General features: G+C 45.2%; 1 protein-coding gene across 1 annotated transcript; it reads left to right on the top strand.

Annotated features, from left to right (window-relative positions):
• Positions 1 to 20,326: 20,326 nt before the first annotated feature.
• Positions 20,327 to 21,124, top strand: lrrc3 (leucine rich repeat containing 3; the record flags this gene model as incomplete). Its single annotated transcript, XM_080527281.1, has 1 exon — positions 20,327 to 21,124. The coding sequence occupies one exon, from the start codon at positions 20,327 to 20,329 to the stop codon at positions 21,122 to 21,124; it is 798 nt and encodes a 265-aa protein (XP_080383407.1).
• Between the last annotated feature and the right edge of the window lie 1,497 nt (positions 21,125 to 22,621).

Here is a 22,621-nt window from a genome sequence, read left to right as displayed (position 1 = left end):
TTTCAAAACAACACATTAAATATGCAACACAGCAAAACACCAGATAAAACAAACTGTAATGGGTTTTGTAGAGTGCTCCAGCAGTGAGGCGCACCAAAACTAAAAGAGAGCCGAGGAACCTCAAGAGTTAATCAACTCTGATAACGTAATTTTGTTATTATACTGTATTTCAATAGTAAACCGGGAGTTTATGGAGTTTGTACACAAAAGTCAGTAATGAAGAGATCTACAGGACTTTAATGCGGTTCAGCTGACCTTTTAGTAAAGTATGCAATGATTAGTATTAAGAGACAGAAAAAAGCAGTGCAAGCATTTTTAGGTAGAGAGAATACCCTCTTTCCAGGTTTGTGGTACCGTCAAGACTAAGATTGAAGATGTGGCATACAGAGTGACATCCTCAATAGCTTTCCATCCAGGTTGTCAATACCAGGTGGTTTCTAATTTTTGTTAGATAATTTTTAAAAAAATCACTTCTTCTAAAGTTACTTTACAGAATTCCAAATAGCAATTATTCTCTTTCAATATTGGCGTCTAGTGTATTATGGCTCAGTGTGGTGTTGGCATTTCCTGCCTGAATTTACATACTTTGTCAATAAAGGGATTGTTGAAATAATGGGCAATATCTATCGGTATAGGATAAAGTCTGCATAACAGGATTCAGGGTTACCAGTGTGTCTTATCTATATTTTTCTACTCGCCTGTGCACTCAAACACTTACAATTTGCAGGAGATTAAACCTCTCTACACACTATGCTTGCAGGTTTACATGGCAACCGTCAAACTGTCAAAAGCTGTGGTTGCAAAGAAATGTTACATCTGATCCACCACAGTGCTATATAAAGTCACTTTGTTTCGTTCAATTCCCACTCTTCAATTAGGTGGTGTTCACCTCTAATCCTTTCCCGTGATCTTCAACTGCCAAGGTGGCTTGTTTGCTAGTTATATTTTTCTGTTTGGAGGGAAAGTAATTATATTTCTTGCACCATAATGTAAGAGAGGTATAGTGGATGTATTCCTTTTGTTTCCTTTGTCCCTTTATAAAACTAGGCAACGTTTCCCATAATTATTGTATTCTTTTTCTCTTTTTTTCTATCAATAAATATGAAAATATCAGGAACTCATTCCAGCCATGACTGCTCAGCTAGAATGGACCATGGAACGAAATGGATCCATGGATGGAAATTACGTCCCTCACATAGTGGAGTGTATAATAAGGAAACCCATTGACAGAGTGATACGCCCGACACGCGCTGTCTATTTGGAACAAAACTATAGGAGAAATACTAAACAAGAACGCAAGCGCACAGAAATATGTTTGTAAAGCCATTTGTTCTCACAGCCCTGTAATATCTAAATTAGATGAGTACTTATACTGCAATGCAAGTGAAATAAACGGTGATATCAGCCAGTTAACATGGCTAGTGTATTTCAATTTGAATAGAAATAATCAACCTGGTAGATAAACGCGCAGATGGGAGCGCAGTCTTGCTGATCATTTGAAAAACTGATGAGCGTCTTCCGCAGTTTTACTTAATGCAAATGAGACAATGCATTCGGGAGGTCCAACTGTCCAATCCATGCGCAGACGGCAGAATGGTTTTGAAGTCCTCCTTGGCAACCAGCACAGTGGAGCAGAAGAGAAAAAACGGACTAGGCGATTATATTACAGCAACAAGTGAAGGTGGTACAACAACGCTCGGTTAGATATTGGAGAGGTGAGAGGTGCGCTCAACAGTGCGCTTACATATTAGATATTTGTTGCGAATCTCGTTACACGTTAACTCGTTTTGTTGACAGTTCCGTATAGTTTGCTTTTTCCCCCTTTACAACAACGTTAACTGGAAACGGTTGGTGATGAAAAGATAACGTAAGTCGTACAGTGTTCATTCATACCCTATGTGTTGGAATGGCAAAGCTTGCCTGAAGTTTGTTTTGTGTTAAATTATCGGACGTGGATGTATAGCCTATGCTTCAGCCTACAACATTTGATCCATTAGGTGTTTATTAATACCTGTGTGGTGTTATTTTGAAAATGTTGACATTTTTGAGTTAGTAATTCATAAAATACAAAGGTTCCATCTCACAAAACATAATGGAATGTAAAAACTTTGACGCTCAATATCTCTGAACTACCCTAAACGGAGATAGAACCTTACAATTCTAAGCTCACGATTTGTAGGCTATTGAGTTTGATGGAGGTGGATTTGTATCATCGCCCTATAATGATGAACTTGAAGCTTATATTCATATTCATTACAATATACTCTACTGTACTGTAGGCCTACTCATGGTCATATTGTGCGATTGAGAATGATTGCCAGAGTGTCCTCGTTATCATCATCATCATCATCATCATCATCATCATCATCATCACCATTAGAAGTACCACCACCATAATTGTTATCCTTTCAACCATCATATAAACAGCGAGAATGATAATGTAAAGCAGCTGGGATCCTCACTATGTCGCCACCACCACCAAGGTTCACATCATTCAAACCAGTGAGTCACATTTCAAGTCTTGTTATTTGCTCCTATGGCAGAGCTGGGTAAATTATATATCTATAGAAGTATGTCATGATTATGATCATGCTGACATTTAGGTTGCCCGTTTCCCCACATGGAAACAGCAGAAATAGTGGAAACAGTCAGAGGCTAAGAGCCCCCCAAAATTATTGGGGTACCACAAAGAGCCACATCATACTTGCAAGCTCACAAAAGCACTCCCTCTCACTCACACACACACACACACACACACACACACACACACACACACACACACACACACACACACACACACAATCAATCAATTTCCAACAGGCTACGAGACCTGTGGTGTAATTTCAGCAAAAGCCAAGGTATGTCAAGGTACTGAGTGGGGGGGTTGAGGTGGATCAGCTGTGCAATCAGGTCAATTTTGGTGAGTTGTTTCTATACAATTGACTTATATGATATTACGGTAATGAATAAAGGAGACAACTACAGTATGTAGGTAATCTACATCTTTCCTAGCAGGTGGACCTGGTTCAATCTCCTTAGAAACAAAACATTAGATTTAGCTATTCTCAACTCTAAATTAACTGCACTGTTAAAAACACAGTTTTTCTTAGTATTGTAAGACCACACCTGTGTCCCTCTGTACCAGCTCTAGTAAAAGTGAGATGATTGACAATATAAAAAAATGGGTTTTGCACACACATAACTTACTCACACACAAGTTAGTGTTACTGGCCCCAATTTGGTACAATTATTACTAGCTTGTTAGTAACAGTACTAACTAACAGTATTATGGCATTTATACAGTTTGTTCCTACCTGAATGAATGAGAATCATGGACAAGGTTTTAACATTAACGTTACTCCATGGCTTGTTTATTGAGGAACTGTTGGCTACCAGAGCAGAATCCTTGATGTCCCACTAAACTGGGGTGAGATGGAAGTAATTGAAAATGGAGGATTTTGAGTTACCACTACCTCTGTGAAGTGGATAAAATCACCAAAATTACAAATGTGCCGCACAAAGACAGGCAAAAAGCCGCATGTGGCTCGTGAGCCACTGGTTGGCCACCCCTGAGCTAGAGCCTCTGCTAAAGCAAGAAAGCATTGTTGATGCATCATTGGGTGTTTACGGTCAGTATATGCAATTGTGGGCGGGACAAGGGGGCAGGGCTGGATTAAATGCATAGCAGAGTGTATTTTTCGGTCCCTACATGCACATTTTGATATTTGGCAAACAAACAAGATTACTTTTAACTGCCACATGATTATTATCCTCATTAATTTAGTTACGTTTATATTTTAGCTTATCTATTTATATTTCAGTATTTATACACAATTTGTTTGTTGTTTGTTGTCATTTACAGTACCAGTCAAAAGTCTGGACTCTATTTATTTTTTAATGGGGAAGTCCAAACTTCCAAACTGTCCAAACTTTTGACTGGTACTCTATTTATAGTGGAAAGGTATAGCCCTATATATTTCTCCAATGTCCATTGACTTGGCTTTTGTAAGGAAACCACATTTCTCCTCCACATTATTGTATGCTTCTTTACGTCATTGCAATTCCTGTGACAAGCAGTCACAGATGACATAATGTGTGTCAATCAGGTATGCTTCGAGTCCTGAGAATCGCACCTCTGGACCTGCAGACTCACCAAACATGACTTTCTTCACTCAACTTCTTTGGCTATCTGCCTTGTATCCCTCGGTTGCTGTGAGAGTTTTGACCTCTGCTTCGTAGGCTTCAAAATCGTTTCTGGCCTTGCTTGTACAGAATAGAAATGGTGCATGTAATGTTGGGGCTAAAATCACCTGCCTTTGCCGCTGAGTCCTCGGGTGCAGAGCCTCCTTCCTCCTCCACAGTGGAGGGTCTTGCAGTTGCAGTCGGTAATTGAGGATGGCTTGTGGGCTTTGAAGGGCCCAAGAAAAAGAAAAAAAACTTGTGTAAAGCCCCTCTCTGTCATTTTCTTTCTTCCTCTTCATTTTTTCCCTTTTTATTTTCGCTTTGCTGCACCCGAAAGCATATTGAAAAGTTGCTAACAGTTAGCCTATGTCGCTGCTCTAACATACAGTGATGATCTCCACTGAACCGTCAGAAATATGTTTCACGCACATTGGTGTTAACATAACGTTGTGTTTGTTTTTAAAAGATAAATGAAAAAAAAAAAAATGAACATTGAAATAAAGTTTCAGATCAGATTTTAAAATATTTAAAAAATATGTTTAACATTATTTAGGCAGTTGGTGTTCTTCACTCCTCTCTCTTTGGTCCCCATAGTGGCAAGGAGGCCCTATAGGCATGTGCCTAGAATGCCTATGCGTAGATCCGGCCCTGTGTTCTCCCCTTATGAAAAAAAAGAGAATAATGTAATTTTCTGCATTCTGGCACCTTTTAACAGGTGGTTTGATACGTTTATCTGGCTATACTAGCATGAGAATAATAATGTTTACATTAGTAATTTCATCCAGAGGAAGTGGTTGGCCCCAGATCACATATTACGGTATCAAACCAAGAGATCGTCAGCCCAAAAATAGACCAGTCTACTCTACAGCAACAAATGAAAACTAGCCTCACTTCTCTTTTCACTATTTTGTTTGTTAACAGTCAGCTAACCGAACAGCGAGGTTGCTGTCAGTCAGTATAGAGACTTTGTGACAAAAACAGGAACGTGAACAAAACATCCTAAAGTACACAATGTGTAATTGATTAATAATATGCAAATTAAATACTCTATAAAAAAAAAGAAATCCAAAATTACATGAACTATTATCATTGCATTAAGATGGACTCAATTCAACTTATTGAGTGATTTGTTGATGAAATTTTGTCATTTGAGCTCATTTTAAGAGTGTCATAGCAAAGTCTGAATACTTATGGTATTTCTGTATTTAAATTTTAATACATTTACTGACTGTGTTGATTGCAAAGTCTTTTAATTTAATCCATTTTAAATTTAGTCTATAACACAACAAAATATGGAAAAAGTGAAGGGGTCTGAATACTTTCCGAAGGCACTGTAACTGTGGTTGACTGAAATTGGATTGCCTGTGGGGCTTTATTGTTTAATAGTGTGATAGTCAATTTAGGAGGATTAAAGCCAGCAGGCACCAAGGATTAAATTCAGCAGGCAGCCAGAAAATACACATGGGGATTTTCAAATGGACACAAGCATAACCTGAGGTTTGAGCCCAACCGCGCTCTTAGACGATTTTCAATCTATGATACACACACACCTCTGCTCTCTATCTGCCCCTGGCTTGCAGTGAGGAATATGTTAATACCATAACACAAACACAAAATATGTTAATACCATATTCTCAGCTCACGCCCAAAGAGACGCACATACGCCCATGGAAAAATTGTACCAGGGTAGGATGTGGCGCACCATGCTTTGCATTACTTTGCCGACTGTCTCAATCAACTGCTTGATTAGCTAAGACTTTGTTTTCTACAACATTGTGGTTAGATGTAAGCACAGGTGGGTATACCTGCTGGGCATTGCTGCCTGTCGCACCTCCGACGGTGCCAGTGGGCTGACTGCAGGGTCGTCAGCCGGGAGCCACCCTTCACTGATGTTTCGCTCCTTTAATCCTGGAACATCTCAAGGTGGTGGAGCAGTGACAGGGACGTCTCCCTGCCACTCCCTGCAGCCAGCCCTAGGATCCTCCTTTACCCACGCCTTGTCCTTTCTTCTGAGCCAGAGCCAGAAGCTCCCTTGTTCAGCCTCCTCCGCCAGGTCTTTGAGCGCCTTTCTCAGCTTGGATCCTGTGATCCCCAGCGACCTCAGGAGCCGCTGTGTAGATGTTCCTGTATAGCCTCTGCACCCAACTTCCACAGGATAGGTGACTGCCCTCCACCCTGCTTGCGAGCACGCAGCTGCCAAGTCTGTGTACTTTTCCTTCTTTCTCTCGAAGGCAGCCTCCATCCCCTCTTCCCATGGAACGGTCAGCTCCACCATGATGACTGTCCTCATCGGGGTAGACCAGAGTACGACATCTGGCCGAAGGGAGGTTGATGTGATCTCGTATGGGAACTTCAGCTGTCGATCAAGGTCAGCTCTCATGTTCCACTCTCCTCCAGGAGACAGGAGAGACCACTGCTTCGTGCTGCTGCCCTGACTTTCTCCCCCTTGCCGGACAAACTGGACCCGCTGCTGTGATGTGACTGGGCTGCTCTTGTTTGATTCCAGTCTGCGTGCTTCCAGAATTTCCGCTAGTTTGCGCAGCACCCGGTCGTGCCGCCATCTGTACCGACCCTGCGTCAGTCCCGCCTTGCATCCAGAGAGGATGTGTCGCACGTTTGGGTTGTTGGCGTTGCAGAGTTGGCAGGTCTCCTCTGTGCCGTACCAGAGGTGCAGGTTCCGGGAACTGGGAAGGGTGTCGTAGGTGGCCCTGATCGAGAAGCTCAGCCTTGCTTGGGGCAGCCTCCACATATCCTCCCATGTGATGGCTCTGTTGATCACAGCCTCCCACGTTGTCCACCTTCCTTGCTGTTGTTGGCCCACGGCTCTGATTTTGTAGCACTCCTCTTCGATCTTTACGACTTCGGAGATCACTAGATCTTTCCTTTCCTTCCTCGTTGCCTTGGACCACATCTTGGGTGCTGATCCCCATCCAAAACCAGTCCTGCCTGGCTGCAGCACCCCGACGATCTCCTGGTGTTTCAAGCGATTGATGGCCTGGTCAACTGCCTGCGTGGCATCCCACTTGCGTCCTGTGCGAACCAGGGCCTTGCTGTGTTGGACAAACGGGTCGGGTGAGTCTCTCAGCTCGAACACGAGTCTCACCTTCTCCTGTTTATAGCCCAGGCTGATGGATTTCAGTGGGAGCTTCAGTGTGGTTCTTCCAAACAGCGCTGTATTAGTGAGGCAGCGGGGAAGGCCCAGCCACTTGCGGATGTAGTTGTTGGCTTTTGCGTCCAACTTCAGCACTGTTGTTAAAGTGATGTCACACAACTTCAGGGGCCACATGAGACGTTGGTATAAGGTGAACTGGTAACACCACACCTTGAATTTCCCTGGCAGGGAAATAGCTATCTTTGATGCAGTAACATTTGTTGTTTGGGCAACTGGCAGTGGGGTAGTGGTGGCCTAGTGCATAGTGACTTGGACTAGTGATCAAAAGGTCACAATTCCATTTCAAATCCCACCTAGGAACACCACCACTAGTGTGCCCTTGAGTAAGGCACTTAGCCCTAAATTACTCCAGGGAGACTGTCCCTGTAATCTCTAATTGTAAATCAATTTGGATAAAAGCATCTGCTAAATGGTAAACATGTAAATGGAGCACAGAATGGTTTGGACTCATCATTGGTGTGCTCAGATGGTGAAGGTTAATCTCAGTACAACTTTATGCCTATAAGCAACTAATGGTTAAACAAACAGTCCAAATTAAATTTATATGATGTTTAATGAAAATACCAAACATATTATGGGTGGCTTTTTTGTGTTATCCATATGGATTTTGTGTGCCCCGTCCATACCCATGTCGTCGCTTAGTTCTCAAGTTGTAAAGCCTTTTCCTCGTATTACCGTACTTCAAGGTTCCACTCGCCACAACGGTGCTACTTTCATGGGAAAGTATATCTTTGAATGTTTATATTTAGGTCTTCTTGTTTTAAATCAGCAATCTTTTTAAAATGTTTTTTGATAGGAGATTCAGCATTTATTGGGTTGGAGATTCTTTACCATATTTCCTCTTTTGATGACAAATGTATTTATTTTTGATGACAAATAAAGCATTTAAAATGTGTATGTGTGTGTGCAGGGGTGAGTGCAATTGCCTCTAGAGCAGGTGAGCAGCAGGTCATGACCGGCACCATTTGCTAAACGGTAGTGGAAAGAACAGAGTGTGACTGGGGTGGGTGTGGCCTTTGATCATCTTCTGGACCTTCCTCAGAAACCTCCTGGAGTAGATGTCCTGGCTAGGAGCTTGCTCCCTGTTAAAGCCAGGGAGTGACTGTGGAAAAGCAATTGGCCTTGTGTAAGCCCCGCAGTCCAAGCTGGCTAATGAAGGAACAGCATTCTCACATAGGTTTTCCTTTTGTCCAGGTGAGATAAAGCAGTGTGCAGTGTGATGTCAATTGTGTCATCTGTGGTATGCACATTGGAGTGGGTCCAGCGTGCCAGGTAATGTGAAGTTAATTTGGGCTTGTGAAAAGTAACTGCTTCACAGTGACTCTCTCTAAAAACTGTGTGAGCCTCGCAGGTGCCGACCAACAGTGACACAGTCTCAGACACAGTCTCAGACACAGTCACAGTCTTTTTAAAAAGCTTTTCAATACATAGGAGCATGTGTGAGGAGGACGATGTGCATGTGTACGTCAGCTTTTTAAGTTTCTTTGAAAATCACTAATGCTCTGTTAACATTTTGATAATAAAGATGATGATTCATGATTTCTTTCGTAAAATGATATAGAGACTTATTTTTCCCTAATATCTCAAATTCAAATAACAACCTCATAAAACACTCTGGGAACACTTGTTAGCTAGGCCTCTATGAACCTCCACAGCCTGAATTGGGAGTAACCATCTGGAACTATCAAATTCAATTATATTATTACCAGGGTAATGCATCTTCCCTATTTGTACTGTGTCAGGTGGATGGACTCTCTCTCTCTCTCTCTCTCTCTCTCTCTCTCTCTCTCTCTCTCTCTCTCTCTCTCTCTCTCTCTCTCTCTCTCTCTCTCTCTCTCTCTCTCTCTCTCTGCATTTGGTGTACAAAATAAGATAGCATACTGATTTTTTAAGAGATGTAAAGGAAAACTGGTGTGCTCAGCAGAGGAACACTAGTTCATACACTTCTACTTGTATCAATGTAGATAGCTAGAAATATTTTATTGTGGTTCAATACTATCATCCACTATCTCTTGTACCCATTCTACTCATAAAAACAATACACTTGGCCATTATATTGCATTTACAATTTTACCTTTCTCAGAATTATGTGTTTTCAACACAGGTTACTCAGAATCAGGGGATTTGAAGGCAGAAATAAAGTTGATTGAGGAGATACCGATTTTCCTATTGTTCTGTTTTCCTTAAGTTAAAAGGATATTTATCATGACCCAATTCCAAACGGATCAAACCATAGGCTGTTTTGAAGAGGGGATCATTTATCAGGGATAGAATCGCTATTTTCAAAAAATGTTTTCAAGGCATTTGCAGGCAAAAATCAATAGATATGATATCCTTCTTGATGATTTAAGCACTTGCTTCTCTCACTATTACACTGCAAAAAGTGCAGTTTTTGTGCAGGGGCTTTAAAGTTACAAGGAAATTGATTTAGACCAATAATTGTTAAATAATTAACTAGTTAAAATGCTGGTAACTCTAGAATATTGTTTTCAACTATTAACCAGCTGCTAAATCCAGCCCCAAGCCTCTGTTTTGAAATTGAGGATTACATTTTTTGCTACATCTTTCAACGATAAAATCACAACCATTAAAGGTGGCATTATTTTATTTATTTTTTAATTGTGTTTTTCAGATTTTATCCCTTTTTCACCCAATTTGGTAGCCAATTGAACCCAACCTAGCATCCAATTATCCCCTGCCTATTGTGAAGGATCCGCCGCACGACCCCGTGGCCGGCAGTCCCAGAGGAGGCCGCCAGGCAGACTAGCTGACTGGCTCCTCGAGCCCAGCACCGTTATTCCGGCACCCCGGGGGCGCTGTTGCGCGACGGATCTGTTGTGTTCAATAATGGAGACTGAACTCAGAGCTTCAAGTTGGAACGTGTACTCCATTTAATCAAACACGAGTCTAACACAAAACGTAATACGGCACATGTCGTAAAGCCCAAACTGTCGTAAACACAGACGTAACATTTCCCCCCCCCTCACACAACCTAGGTGTGATACTCAGTCATGTAATCACGCAAGTGCTCCGGCCTGTTGCGTGCTCGAACCAGACGTGGCTCTGGTGCAGCCACAGCCACTGGTGGCGGCTCCACGCCTTGGGGCTGAGCCTGGTAGGCCGGGGTTGCTGCTTCATCCAACCGTGCGGCTGGCAAGACTGTGGAAGAGGCCACACTCAGCGCTGGGCCAGGGGGAGGCTGCACCTTACGCAGGCGGGTAGCATGCCAGCGAGTGCCGTCGGCGAGCCTAAACGAGGCCGGGCCAAGCTGTTTGCTGACCTGGACAGGGTCAGACCAAAACGACTGGAGTTTGTTGTCCCGATGAGGTCGTCGGATCCTGACCCAGTCCGACACAGCGATGACAGGTGGCCTAGCACGTCTGGCCCTGTCGAAACGATCCTTCATCAAGCGCTGGTGTTTGGTGACTGTGGCTTGAACTGGATGGACCGGGGGCTGAGCTAGTATAGGGCGGAGCCTATCGAGAGGCAGCTGGAGCTCCCGCCCCAGCATGAGGGAGGCTGGGGAGACTCCTGTAGTGGCGTGTCGCGTGGCCCGATAATGCAACAGCGTCTGGAGGAGGCTGGTGGTGAGCGTGCACCCTTGTGCCAGGTGGGCCCTGATGCCATTCTTCAGGGTTTGGTTCAGCCGTTCCACCCCCCCGTTCGCAGCAGGGTGGTAGAACGCTGTGCGGATGTGGTGGATCCCTTTACCCACTAGATAGGAGGACAGTTCATGGGAAACCATTTGAGGACCGTTGTCAGTCGTGATCCTCTTGGGCAGGCCCCAACGCGCAAACAGAGCGTCGAGAATGTCGATCAGCACCTTTGCTGTGACCGAGCCCACAGGTGTCACCTCTGGCCACTTAGAGTGGAGGTCGTAGGTCACAACGAGAAAACGCTGGTGATGTGGTACCCCATGCAGCTCGCCGCAGATATCCAGTTGCAGGTGCTCCCAGGGTTGAGATGGCCAGTCCAACGGCTGCATGGGCGGGGGTGGAGCTGGAGCCCTGGTCTTACCACTAAGGAGACAGGCAGTGCAATCCTTGACCAGGGTTTCGAGTTCCCTGTCGATGCCTGGCCACCACACAACCTCACGACAGCGCTGTTTGAGCCTGACTATGCCCAGGTGACCCTCGTGCGCCATAGCAAGGATACGCGCCCGAAGGACACCTGGGACCACAGTGCAGAACCCGCGAGCGACACAGGTGTCATTCCAAACCGACAACTCCTCCCTGATCCTGGAGTAAGTGAGTAGCTCGTCAGGTACTCTTACCGGCCACCCTTGCGTGATGTAGGTTGAGAGTGTAGAGAGGGTGGGGTCATCGGCTGAGGCATCCCGGAGCTCCTTCAGCGACACCGTCTCCTGAAGGGGTGTGTGGAGGAGCTGGACGAGGTCATGCTCAGCCTGGTCCAGTCCGGGGGTCAAGGTTGGGGCTGTGGGTGGGCTGGGGATTGCGCGTGATAGCAAGTCGGCTACCACGTTGTCTCGTCCTGGCGTGAACTGTAGCCGATAGTTGTACTGTTGCAGGCGGTCGGCCCAGCGGTGGAGGCGGAGTGGCTTGTGACCGGTGCCAGACGTGGCCAGGAGGGTGATGAGGGCCTGGTGGTCTGTCCTCAGTGTGAATAGCCGTCCATAGAGGTACATGTGCCAGCGCTCACATGCCCAGAGGCATGCTAGGGCCTCTCGCTCCCCCACCGAGTACTTCTGTTCCGTGGGGCTGAGAGCACGGGAGGCGAAGGCGATCGGTCTCTCCACCCCCCCTTGCAGCTGGGACATCACCGCACCAATGGCTGTGGCAGAGGCGTCGCACGTGACAAGAGTGGGGCTGGCCAGGTCGAAATGCGCCAGGACCGGTGGCGAGGTGAGTTGGGCCTTCAGGAGGCGTACGGCGTCTGAGCAGGCAGACGTCCAGAGCCAGGGCTCGTCATGCTTCAACAGCTTCCGCAGCGGTGTGGTTGTGGCCGAGTACTGTGGCAGGAAACGGAGGTAGTACGCCGTCATGCCTAGAAAGGAGGCCACCTGAGCGGCTGTGGTGGGCTCCGGGACATGATGGATGGCCTCGGTGTTCGAGTGCAGCGGGTACGTGCCATCAGCTGAGAGGCGGAACCCCACAAAGTCGATGGCTGGGGCGGCGAATACACACTTCTCACCATTGAGTGTCAGGTGATGCTTGGCCAATGCACTGAACACACTGTGGAGACGCTCGTCGTGGCTCTCGACGGTGGCCCCGTGAACCACGATGTCATCAAGATAGATGGCCACACCTGGGATCCCAGCGAAAATGGAGGCCATGATCTTTTGGAAGCAGCTGGGGGCGGAGCTTAAACCGAAAGCCATGCGTTTGTAGCGGAAAACCCCTCTGTGAGTGATGAACGCTGTGAGGTTGCGGCTCTCGGGGTGTAGTGGCACTTGGAGGTAACCCTGACGGAGGTCCAGTTTAGAGAACACGCTGGACCCGTAGAACTGGGCGGTGAGCTCCTCTATCGTTGGCAGGGGGTATTTGTCAGGGATGATGGCCTTGTTTACCGCTCTCAGATCCACGCAGATGCGCAGCCCCCCAGACTTCTTCTTCGCCACCACCAGGTTGGAGATCCAAGGCGATGCGTTCACCTGCTCAATGATGTCGCTATCGAGCATGCTCTGTAGTTGAGAGGAGATGTCATCGCAGAGAGCCAGGGGGGAGCGGCGGAGGGGCTGTATAACAGGCATCACTGTAGGATCTAACAGAGGCTGGTGGGCAAAAGTGTCGAGGCAGCCTACACCGCTGAACAGCGCAGGCCACTGTTGCTGCCAGGGGGTGGAAACGGTGTGAATCTCTGAGCCAGCTGTGTCTAGCAGGGTGAAACCGAGGGCGTTGAACAGGTCGAGGCCTAACAAGTTGGTCCCGTGGCGTGCAACGTTGAACCTGAAAGCCGGCAGTGTCCTCTCCCCGTACTTCACAGGCAGCTGAAAAGAGCCCACAATGTCAATCTTAGAGTTGGCATAGCCACGCAGGGTGGTGGAGGGCAACCCCAGGGGCACATGGGAGAAGAACTGTGTATAAGTCGTCAAGTTCACAAGGGACACTGTGGCTCCAGTGTCTAGGAGGAGCGGCAGAGTGACATCACCAACCACCAACGAGCATGTTTTGAATGGCGCTCTTCCTGAGCTGACATTATGGATGACTGTGGTAGGTGACTGGGAAGCTCTAGCTGGGGCAGACCTGCAGACCTTGTGAAAGTGGTTTAGTCTCCCGCAGTTGGAGCAGGTTTTACCACGGGCTGGGCATGTCTGAGCTCTTGAATTGTGTGCAGAAGAGCCGCAATTCCCACACGGCTGGTGTGGCTGGTCGCGTGACCGAGAGGCCAGTAAAATGCTCTCCCCGCCGCTGGTTGCACTCACGTGGAGGAGGGGCACCTGTAGGCTGTGCGCGCCCTCTGCCGGTGAGCTGGGAGAGGCTGAAAAACTAACTGCACATTCTAAAGCTGTTTCAACCTGGACCGCCATGTTCAGAGCTGCTGATAATGTAAGTTCATCATTTTCCAGTAACAGTCTTTCCCTAATCTTGTCACAGTTCGTGTGCAAGATGAGTTGGTCTCTTATCATCTCGTTCTGCAATGCCCCGAACTTGCATAAGCTCGCCAAGCCCCGCAGATCAGCCACATACTGTGTCACTGTCTCACCTGTTCGTTGGTGTCTTCGTCCGAATATGACGCGGCGGAGAAGAGCGCTTTGTGGAGGGGCGAAGTGTTCCTTCAATAGTTCCACAGCGTCTGTGTATCTCGCCGCAGTGCCAAGAGTTCCAAACACGCGCTGACCCTCCGTTCCCAGGCAGTGCCGCAGCAGCGCGCATTTCCTCTTGTCTGATACATCCTCCAAACCGGCGGCTAGGATATATGTTTCGAAAGAGGAAATCCAGCGGCCCCACGGAATCGGTGGTTCTGCCGGGACTGCTAGGAAAGGAGGGGGTGTTGGTAGAGAACAATCAGCCATCGCTCGTCGCCAATGTTGTGTTCAATAATGGAGACTGAACTCAGAGCTTCAAGTTGGAACGTGTACTCCATTTAATCAAACACGAGTCTAACACAAAACGTAATACGGCACATGTCGTAAAGCCCAAACTGTCGTAAACACAGACGTAACAGGATCCTTGTCCGGAAATACTCCTATACCGCCCTCGGGAGCGGCCGCCCAATATGCCGCTCCCCGTGTGTGCCCCAGCCATATCCGGATCTGGCGAGCTGGGATACGATCCCAGTCCCCGGTGGGCAGCTTGCACTAGTGGCCAGTGCTTAGACCGCTACACCACCGCGGGGCAAAGGTGGCATTATTGACAGTGGTTATCCTTATAATAAAACACACAATAGGCGCGTGACAAATTCACAAGCATTTCTGCAACAGAGCTTTACAAGACTGTAGCCGAGAGCAACTCGTACACCTCTCGTCTTGACCCGGTCTCCACTGCATTCCGCGAGCAACAAGAAATCCTCACTGGTGACCCGCTCTACCAAAATAGAAGGTGGAGCAGGAGGTGAAGCCACTGAACATCTCGAAAAACAGCCTGAGGTGGAAACCCTCACCCATGTTTTTGCTAAGCCCAAAGACATCAGTGATTGGTCAAACCAAGTCTGAGGTGATCTGCATGGGAGTTCGGCTATCACCAAGTTACACCGTATACAGAGATAGTGTGAGTAGGCAATATTTGCTCCAATCCATCATTGAAACCAAGGGCCTCATTTATAAAAATGTACTTGAACGTCATCTTTGACTTGCACGTAAGCACATTTTTCTAAATGGACGTAAGAATTATTTATAAAACGGCCTGCGCTTGTTTAAAATTGTGTACGTACTTCGGTCTATAAATAACAAATATACTTGAAATTGAACACAGGTGAATGAGCTGTATTTACGCCCTGTGATAGCGGCTCAATTATAGAGGCTGAATTAAGCCAACCCTTGACGAGTTCACACGATGGTAGACAAACGAAAGAAGAAAAACTTAACTGAGGAGGAGATCGACTGTCTTCTATCAGAAATAGAGGCGCGGTCGCAAACGCTCGCCCCGAATTCCCCCGATCACATCAGGCAGGATGCGGCTGAAGGAGGGCTGGGATATACCCGACCGCCTTTATCACGCCTCAATTTAGAATGATTACACCAGGGGTATTCAATTACAAATTCAGTTGGGCCAGATTTGAAAACCAAGAAATTTTGCTGGGCCAGACATTTTCAGCGACCAGTAGCCTAGGCACCAGGTAATGACACATTTCAAACCAACACAAATGAATGTAGGCCTAATGAAATACAAGCAGTTTATTTATAGTTTTCCTTTTAAATTAGGTAACATCTGACACAGGCACGTCAAAAAGACTTGACTGAACACAATAAAAGAGCTGTAATTGAACAGAACCTAATAGCAATACTTTTTTCACTTTCTAGGTAAAACAACAACATTTTGGTCTCAACTGACCCATGCACATCTCAAAGTGCATAAAAAAGTGTACAGTAGTATACCAATAAAAAAAAAAGTCCTTTTGTAAAATAAACATTTTGGTCATAGCTGAACACAATAAAAGAGCTGTAATTGAACAGAACCTAATATCAATACTTTTTTAATTTTTTAGGTAAAACAACAACATTTTGGTCTCAACTGACCCATGCACATCTCAAAGTGCATAAAAAAGTGTACATATACAAATAAATAAAAAAGTCCTTTTGTAAAATAAACATTTTGGTCATAGCTGACCCAGGCACATCACAAAGTGCTTTTAACTGAATGAAAATAACCATCAATGCCTTGAGTGCACAATTAAACAAGTTACAGTTACAGTTAAACAATAACATTGAATCTAATCTAATCTAATCTTACCCCGCTGACTTTCTTAGTGTGAGAAGTGACATTTTTTATTCTGAACAAGAGCAGTGACATTTGGCTCATAAGATGTCAATGCAATCCGAAGGCATTGGTGAAGAGTACTGTTAGTCAGAGAACAACGAGAGCTGCTTTTTATTGTGTTCATGTGTGAAAAGCTTGCTTCACAGGTGTATGTTGATCCAAACATACTGAGCACATGGATTGCTACTTTCTTAATGTTAGGGAACTGGTGCACGTTGACATCACTCCAAAACTTCGCAGGTCCATTAGTGCGAAGCTCCTGTGCCATGGTTAAGGATGACTGCATGTCAACAAGTTCAAGTACGAATTTCCCCTCGTCGATGGAAGGCACCACTCCCTTTCCTCTGGTGGATAAGTCCCCTTCTATTGCAGCAGTGAACGGGTCTCTGGCAAAGCCCATCACCTCTGCGGGCAGAGCAAGCCCATCCAGTCGACCAGCAAAGTTCTCTTTCAACCTCGCAATGAAATCAGTCATCACATCTGTGATTTGTGCCGGGGATGAGACGCATTTGCGGAGCGTTGGAAAATGCAGCATTCTGCCGGTGCACAAGTCGGCCGCGAAAAGGTCCAGTTTGATTTGAAACGCGCGCGTCTGTTCCACAAGATCAATCACAGTTTTGTCTCTGCCTTGTAGCCCCACATTTAGGTCATTCAGGTGTTTGAACATGTCGCTCAGAAAGCAGACATCAGCCATGAAGTTGTCGTCCAGTATGCGATTCAAGTGTGTTTCTGCCTTCGTTTGCTTGCTGCTGCGGAGGAAAGTTGTAATCTCCTCTCTGAGATCACAGAAACGCTCCAGTGCCTTGCCTTTGGACAGCCACCTGACGTCGTTGTGCAAAAGCAGGTCGTGGTGCTCAGCAGACATTTCTGACAGCAGCTTGCGGAATAAGCGATGTTGGAGGCTCGAAGTGGAGCGAATAAAATTAATTGTAGCCATCACGTTGTCCATTGTTGTTTTAAGCTCCCCGCTGAGTTTTGCGCACAACACCGTCTGATGCACAATGCAGTGTAAGGATGTTATCTGAGGTGCAACAGCGGACCAGCGTGCTGTCAAACCATTTACTCTCCCTGTCATGGATGGAGCCCCATCCGTCACAAGCATTCCCACACGCTTCATATCTAGACCATTGTCTTTGAAAAATTCTGAAATGTTCTTAAAGACTATCTCGCCAGTTGTGTGTCCTTCTAACGGCAGTAAACCGAGCAATTCCTCTCGGAAGCATTTGCCGTCAAAAAAACGGACATATATGCACAATTGTGCGATATCGGTTCTGTCTGTGGACTCGTCTACTGCTATAGACATAACATCAGCTTTCTTCAGTTCTTTTAACAGTGTTTCAAACACATCTGTAGCAAGAATTTCAACCCTGCGAATGTTTGAAGTGTCTGACAGGGGAACGTTTTTAATAGCAGATGACACACTCGTTTTAATTTTGCTGTCAATTATCACTTCATCTATGACGGCCAGCATACAGTCTTTCATGGTTTCAGAATCAGTGAATGGCCTTTTCTTCTTTGCTAAGATCCAGGAAACACGAAGGGATGCTGCTGTACCTCTCTCTTGGGCTGTGCATGTCCGTACCATCGTTGTACAGCTCCGATTGTAGGATGCAATCAAACTCTGCACTTTTGCAGCCCTCTCCTGAGATCCCTCTGGAAAGTTGGCCCGGAAAGTCGGGTGTTTCTCCATGTGGTGCCTCCGAATATTGTAGTCTTTAAGTACCGCAACGCACTCATTGCATATTAAACACATCGGTTTGGCATTTGGACTTTGTGGTAAAATAAACACGTATTTTTCAGTCCAGGCAGGGTTAAACCGACGGTTTTCATCGTCAATTTTGCGTTTCAGGGTGGAGAAAGTCGAAGACATTTTTGGAGTTGATATCGGACTTCTAGCTAGCCTGCCTACAGAACGTGAATATAACGCTCTAGCAACAGTCAACCCAATCAGGGCATTGTTTGTTAAAGTGTGTCTAGCAACGTTATATTAAACAATGCCCTGATTGGGTTGACTGTTCACACGCTCACACGTCACACCTTGCCACGCCCAATGCGTGACATTTGAGAGCCCTGGTGTTATATTCACGTTCTGTAGGCTACTATTGTATGGTAACGATCCTGTATGAGGCCCGTTAACAGCTCCACCAAGGGAGCTAACTATCTTGGTCTAATGGTTAGCGCGGTCGTCGTTTATGCGGGAGATCGGGGTTCGATTCCCGCATGGGGCGAGTTACACTACCAAGTCTCCGTTCGCTACAGTATGAACACTCGCGAAATACGTTTTTCTCTACTTTTATGGCTGGGCCAATCGGGGGTCGCGTCTGGGCCGCATGCGGCCCGTGGGCCGCTAATTGAATAGGCCTGGATTACACTATACAATAGCCTATTGGCATATAAAGGAAGACTGAAATACAATCATAAACAGTAAATCAGTTCCCTTTAAATCTTGAATTAAACTCATTTTCTCGGATGATAACAACATAATTTTATTACGAGCCTTCGCATGAATTACAGTAGGCAGTGCGGCTCACATGCCTGTAATAACTCTGCATAACCAGTAGGTAATGTGCGTACATCAAGTCAATACCTGACGTAGAGCTACGATCGTTTCCATGGTCAAATTGACTTATGTAGAAATGTTATAAATCACTACTTTGACGTGGTTTTCTACGTACGACACGGGTAAGATCAAATTTTATCCAAAGTACTTTCTATAAATGAGGCCCCAAGACTAGCCATATTTTAATTAACAGAAGGTTAATTATGTAGGCCCATATTGTCCTGAATATTTGAACATATTTAGAAGCAACCAGGATTAGACAAGTAACCTACTGTTAACATCCAAGGTGATCTGCACAGGAGTTCTGCAAGCCATGTTTATCACCAAGTTATACCGGTCTACAGAAATAGTGTGAGTAGACAATATGTGCTCAAATCCATAATTGAAACTGAAATTAGTCATATTTTAATTAACAGTAGATTAATTATGTATATCGGCCGGCATTGGCCTGAATATTTGGACATATTTGGAAGTGTGTATGTTTGATTTAAAACTACATGACATGTAGGCTATAAGTAAGGAATCTGACTGCAAAGCAACAACTGTTAAAGGCAGTAGTGGACCACCTGATGTTAGTCTTGACCAGATTATGTATGTTTTTATGTTTTCAATAATCTTTTACTCTTTGATAATATGAACATGTCCTAATATTGTGTTCATTATCTTCATTCATCTTCATCATCATTACTCATTGCTCATAATACTTTACTGTTATATCCTTGTATGTTTTTGTTTTTAATCTGTTCCTTCTTCTTTCTTTTGCACTTTGCTGATGTCTTAGTTTCTCTTTTCTTCTGATATCTGTATTGATTTTATTATTTTATAATTTCTTTCATTGCTTTTGTGAAGAGCTTGTTTATATTTTATGAATTATATTTCATTTGTTGGCTGTTTACTTGCTGTCTTATGCTGTATACTACCAAATGTACTGTGAAACACCACTTCCTGCTGTCTTGATAAGTGATATAGCCCACAAATAAAGTAAAGTAAAAGTAAAGTAATTGTTTTTGTTTTTAGTCTGTTCTTTTGCGCTATATTGTACAGCACTTTGAGCTGCATTCTTATGTATAAAAGGTGCTATATAAACAAAGATTATTATTATTATTATTAATAATAATAATAATAATAATAATAACTAACCTTTGTATCATTGTTTCATTACAAAATAATGCATTAATAGATTTTTTTTTTTTTTTTTTTTACCTGTCTGTCTCTCTCTCCTTATCCATAGCTCCCTCTATTTCAGGTGCCCTGCTTGACTACATCCTCATCTCTAGATCTAAATGACTGGTTCCATATGCCTTTCCCCATCCCTTTCCTTCTGCTTGGATTACACTTCCTAATTATTTTTGGTCAAACTCAATGCGGTCACTTACCGTAAGTGGGCACCAATGGATGATATGAAATAAACAGATTTTTAAGATGACATTGGTTAAGGTCAAAGCAATGTGTACATGTGTAACTTTGTTATCCAGAGGAACAATGAAAACTGCTCTGCAAGTGCAGGGATAATCAAGTCTGCTTATTCCCAAGCTAATGGGGGCCTCTCACACAGACGGGCAAGCCCTGGTCTCTGCTTCCTGTTTAAACTTCTCCTTTGTGAGGACGTTGTGTCTCGTAGTGGCTGTAATGGTCGTCTTGGCAGCAGGTTGCCCCAAGAGCTGCCACTGCTCTGAGAGGAAAGGCATAGTGGTGCAGTGTGTCTCCCGGAACCTGGAAAACATCCCGTCAGATTTACCTGAGGACACTGTCACCCTACTCCTCTCCTACAACCGGATCACCCACATCCCCAACCAGGCATTCAAAGACCTCCGTCGCCTCAAGGAGCTGGACCTCTCTTGGAACGCCATTGAGAGCATAAACGCAGGAGCCTTCCAGGGGGTCTCGGAGGCCCTCCGGGCCCTGGACCTGTCTAACAACCAACTCCGCAGCGTTCCCAAGGACGCCTTTGCCAAGCTGGGTGCACGAATTCGCCTATCCAACAATCCCTGGCACTGTGAGTGTTCCCTGCAGGAGATGCTTAGGGAGCTGAGGCTGGACCCAGAAACTGTCAATGAGGTCACTTGCCACACCTCGGTGCAGGAGGAGTATGCAGGCAGGCCTGTCATCCAGGTGCTAGACTCGGGGATCAACTTTTGTAACTTCCATCACAAGACCACAGATGTTGCAATGTTTGTGACCATGTTCGGCTGGTTCACCATGGTGATAGCGTATGTCATTTACTATGTCAGGCACAATCAGGAAGACGCTAGGAGGCATATGGAGTACCTCAAGTCCCTGCCCAGCACATCCCAGATCAGCAGGGACTTCGACACCGCCAGCACTGTGCTCTAGCATCACACTGTGTGTGTGTGTGTGTGTGTGTGTGTGTGTGTGTGTGTGTGTGTGTGTGTGTGTGTGTGTGTGCGTGTGCATGTGTGTGTGTGTGTGTGTGTGTGTGTGTGTGTGTGTGTGTGTGTGTGTGTGTGTGTGCGTGTGTGTGACTATTGGATAATGTGATTAGGAAGTAGGATTTGAATAGCAAATATAATATTCAACTACATTGATACAGAGGCAATTATGTACAATTTTAACCAGTTCTTTTAAAAAGTTGAGATTTCTCATATATCACAACTCTATATTTCTTGTTAATTGAGACTGGCTGTTAAGTATATGACCATCTCATATCCTGACTGAGATGTCTCAAGTGCCTACAGTATATAACAGTACTGTTAGTCTAAACCATATGGAACTGTGATCATTTTAACATCCACATCCATTTAAATATCTTTAAAATACACTTACAATAACTACAGAACTATAATAAATGTTGGTATAGCTAAGGCCCTGAGACATTCTCAACTTGTTTTATCTGGGGTAGCTCCACCCCCAGCACCAAGAGGACAACATAACAGCCTCTCAAACCATGTGTTAGCCTGGTGTTGACACACAAGTTGCAAACCTGTATATTATAACTGGAACGTATATAATTACGTTAAATGTGTGAAAACAGGAAATCTACACATTTCCCAACTCTGTAGTTAATGTATACATATCCTAGTTAATACATTTCCTGGTGCAACTTAGACTTGTAGCGAAACTACTATGGGGTTGAGCGTGCAACACAACACAATGAGTGAAGCCCATATTATGATAGTTATAGTACATCCAAGAGTGCAGCGATTCTTTAGCTCCAGCCCAAACTCAGTCTATACTTAAAAAACAGTAGTTTGTGTGCCGGCCTAAATGTAGCTATATACAGTATATGATGATGGATCCCTCAACAAACACAACAACTCTGTGTCGGACTGCTGGGCTGTAGATCTTGGTGTAGCTTCCCCACTGCGTCGGGTGTATCCCTCACGGCTGCAGTCATGGGGGGAAAAAAACTAATGGTAAGGGCATATACTCATCAACAACTGGAGTCATACTCACATGTTAAGAAAAAAGCACTTTCCTTTAGTAGTGCTATAGGGTGCATTGTATGAGTTTCTTTGTTGGTAGTGTAATTCTGTAGTCACCGGCTGGTTGTGCCGGCTGTCCTTAACTCAGGGCTGGGTAGGCTGGCTGTAGATCTCAGGGTAGTTTCTCTGCTGCGTCAGGCAGGTCTCTCTAGGCCATAGTGAGAGAAATGTTTGAAGAGCACCAACAAGGAGTTGACGTCCTTCAGTCTAGAGGTTCCCAGTCAGAATGGCGTCCAGAACATGGTGGACATGGTGACGTTGGTCTTGAGCTTTCTGGTTGAACCACGTCCAGCGACGTCAGTCGAGGGCTCCCCATAGGGTCGTGTCCAGCAACAAGGCAGCCCGTCTGTTGGTTGAGTTCTCCCCTGGTCGGATCGCAACAAGGTAA

Source organism: Nansenia antarctica (assembly GCF_963989245.1).
Source record: "Nansenia antarctica genome assembly, chromosome: 3".
NCBI classification, from domain to species: Eukaryota; Metazoa; Chordata; class Actinopteri; order Argentiniformes; family Microstomatidae; genus Nansenia; species Nansenia antarctica.
Note: the sequence above shows the minus strand (reverse complement) of the source record. Positions and strands in the feature narration are given on the sequence as shown.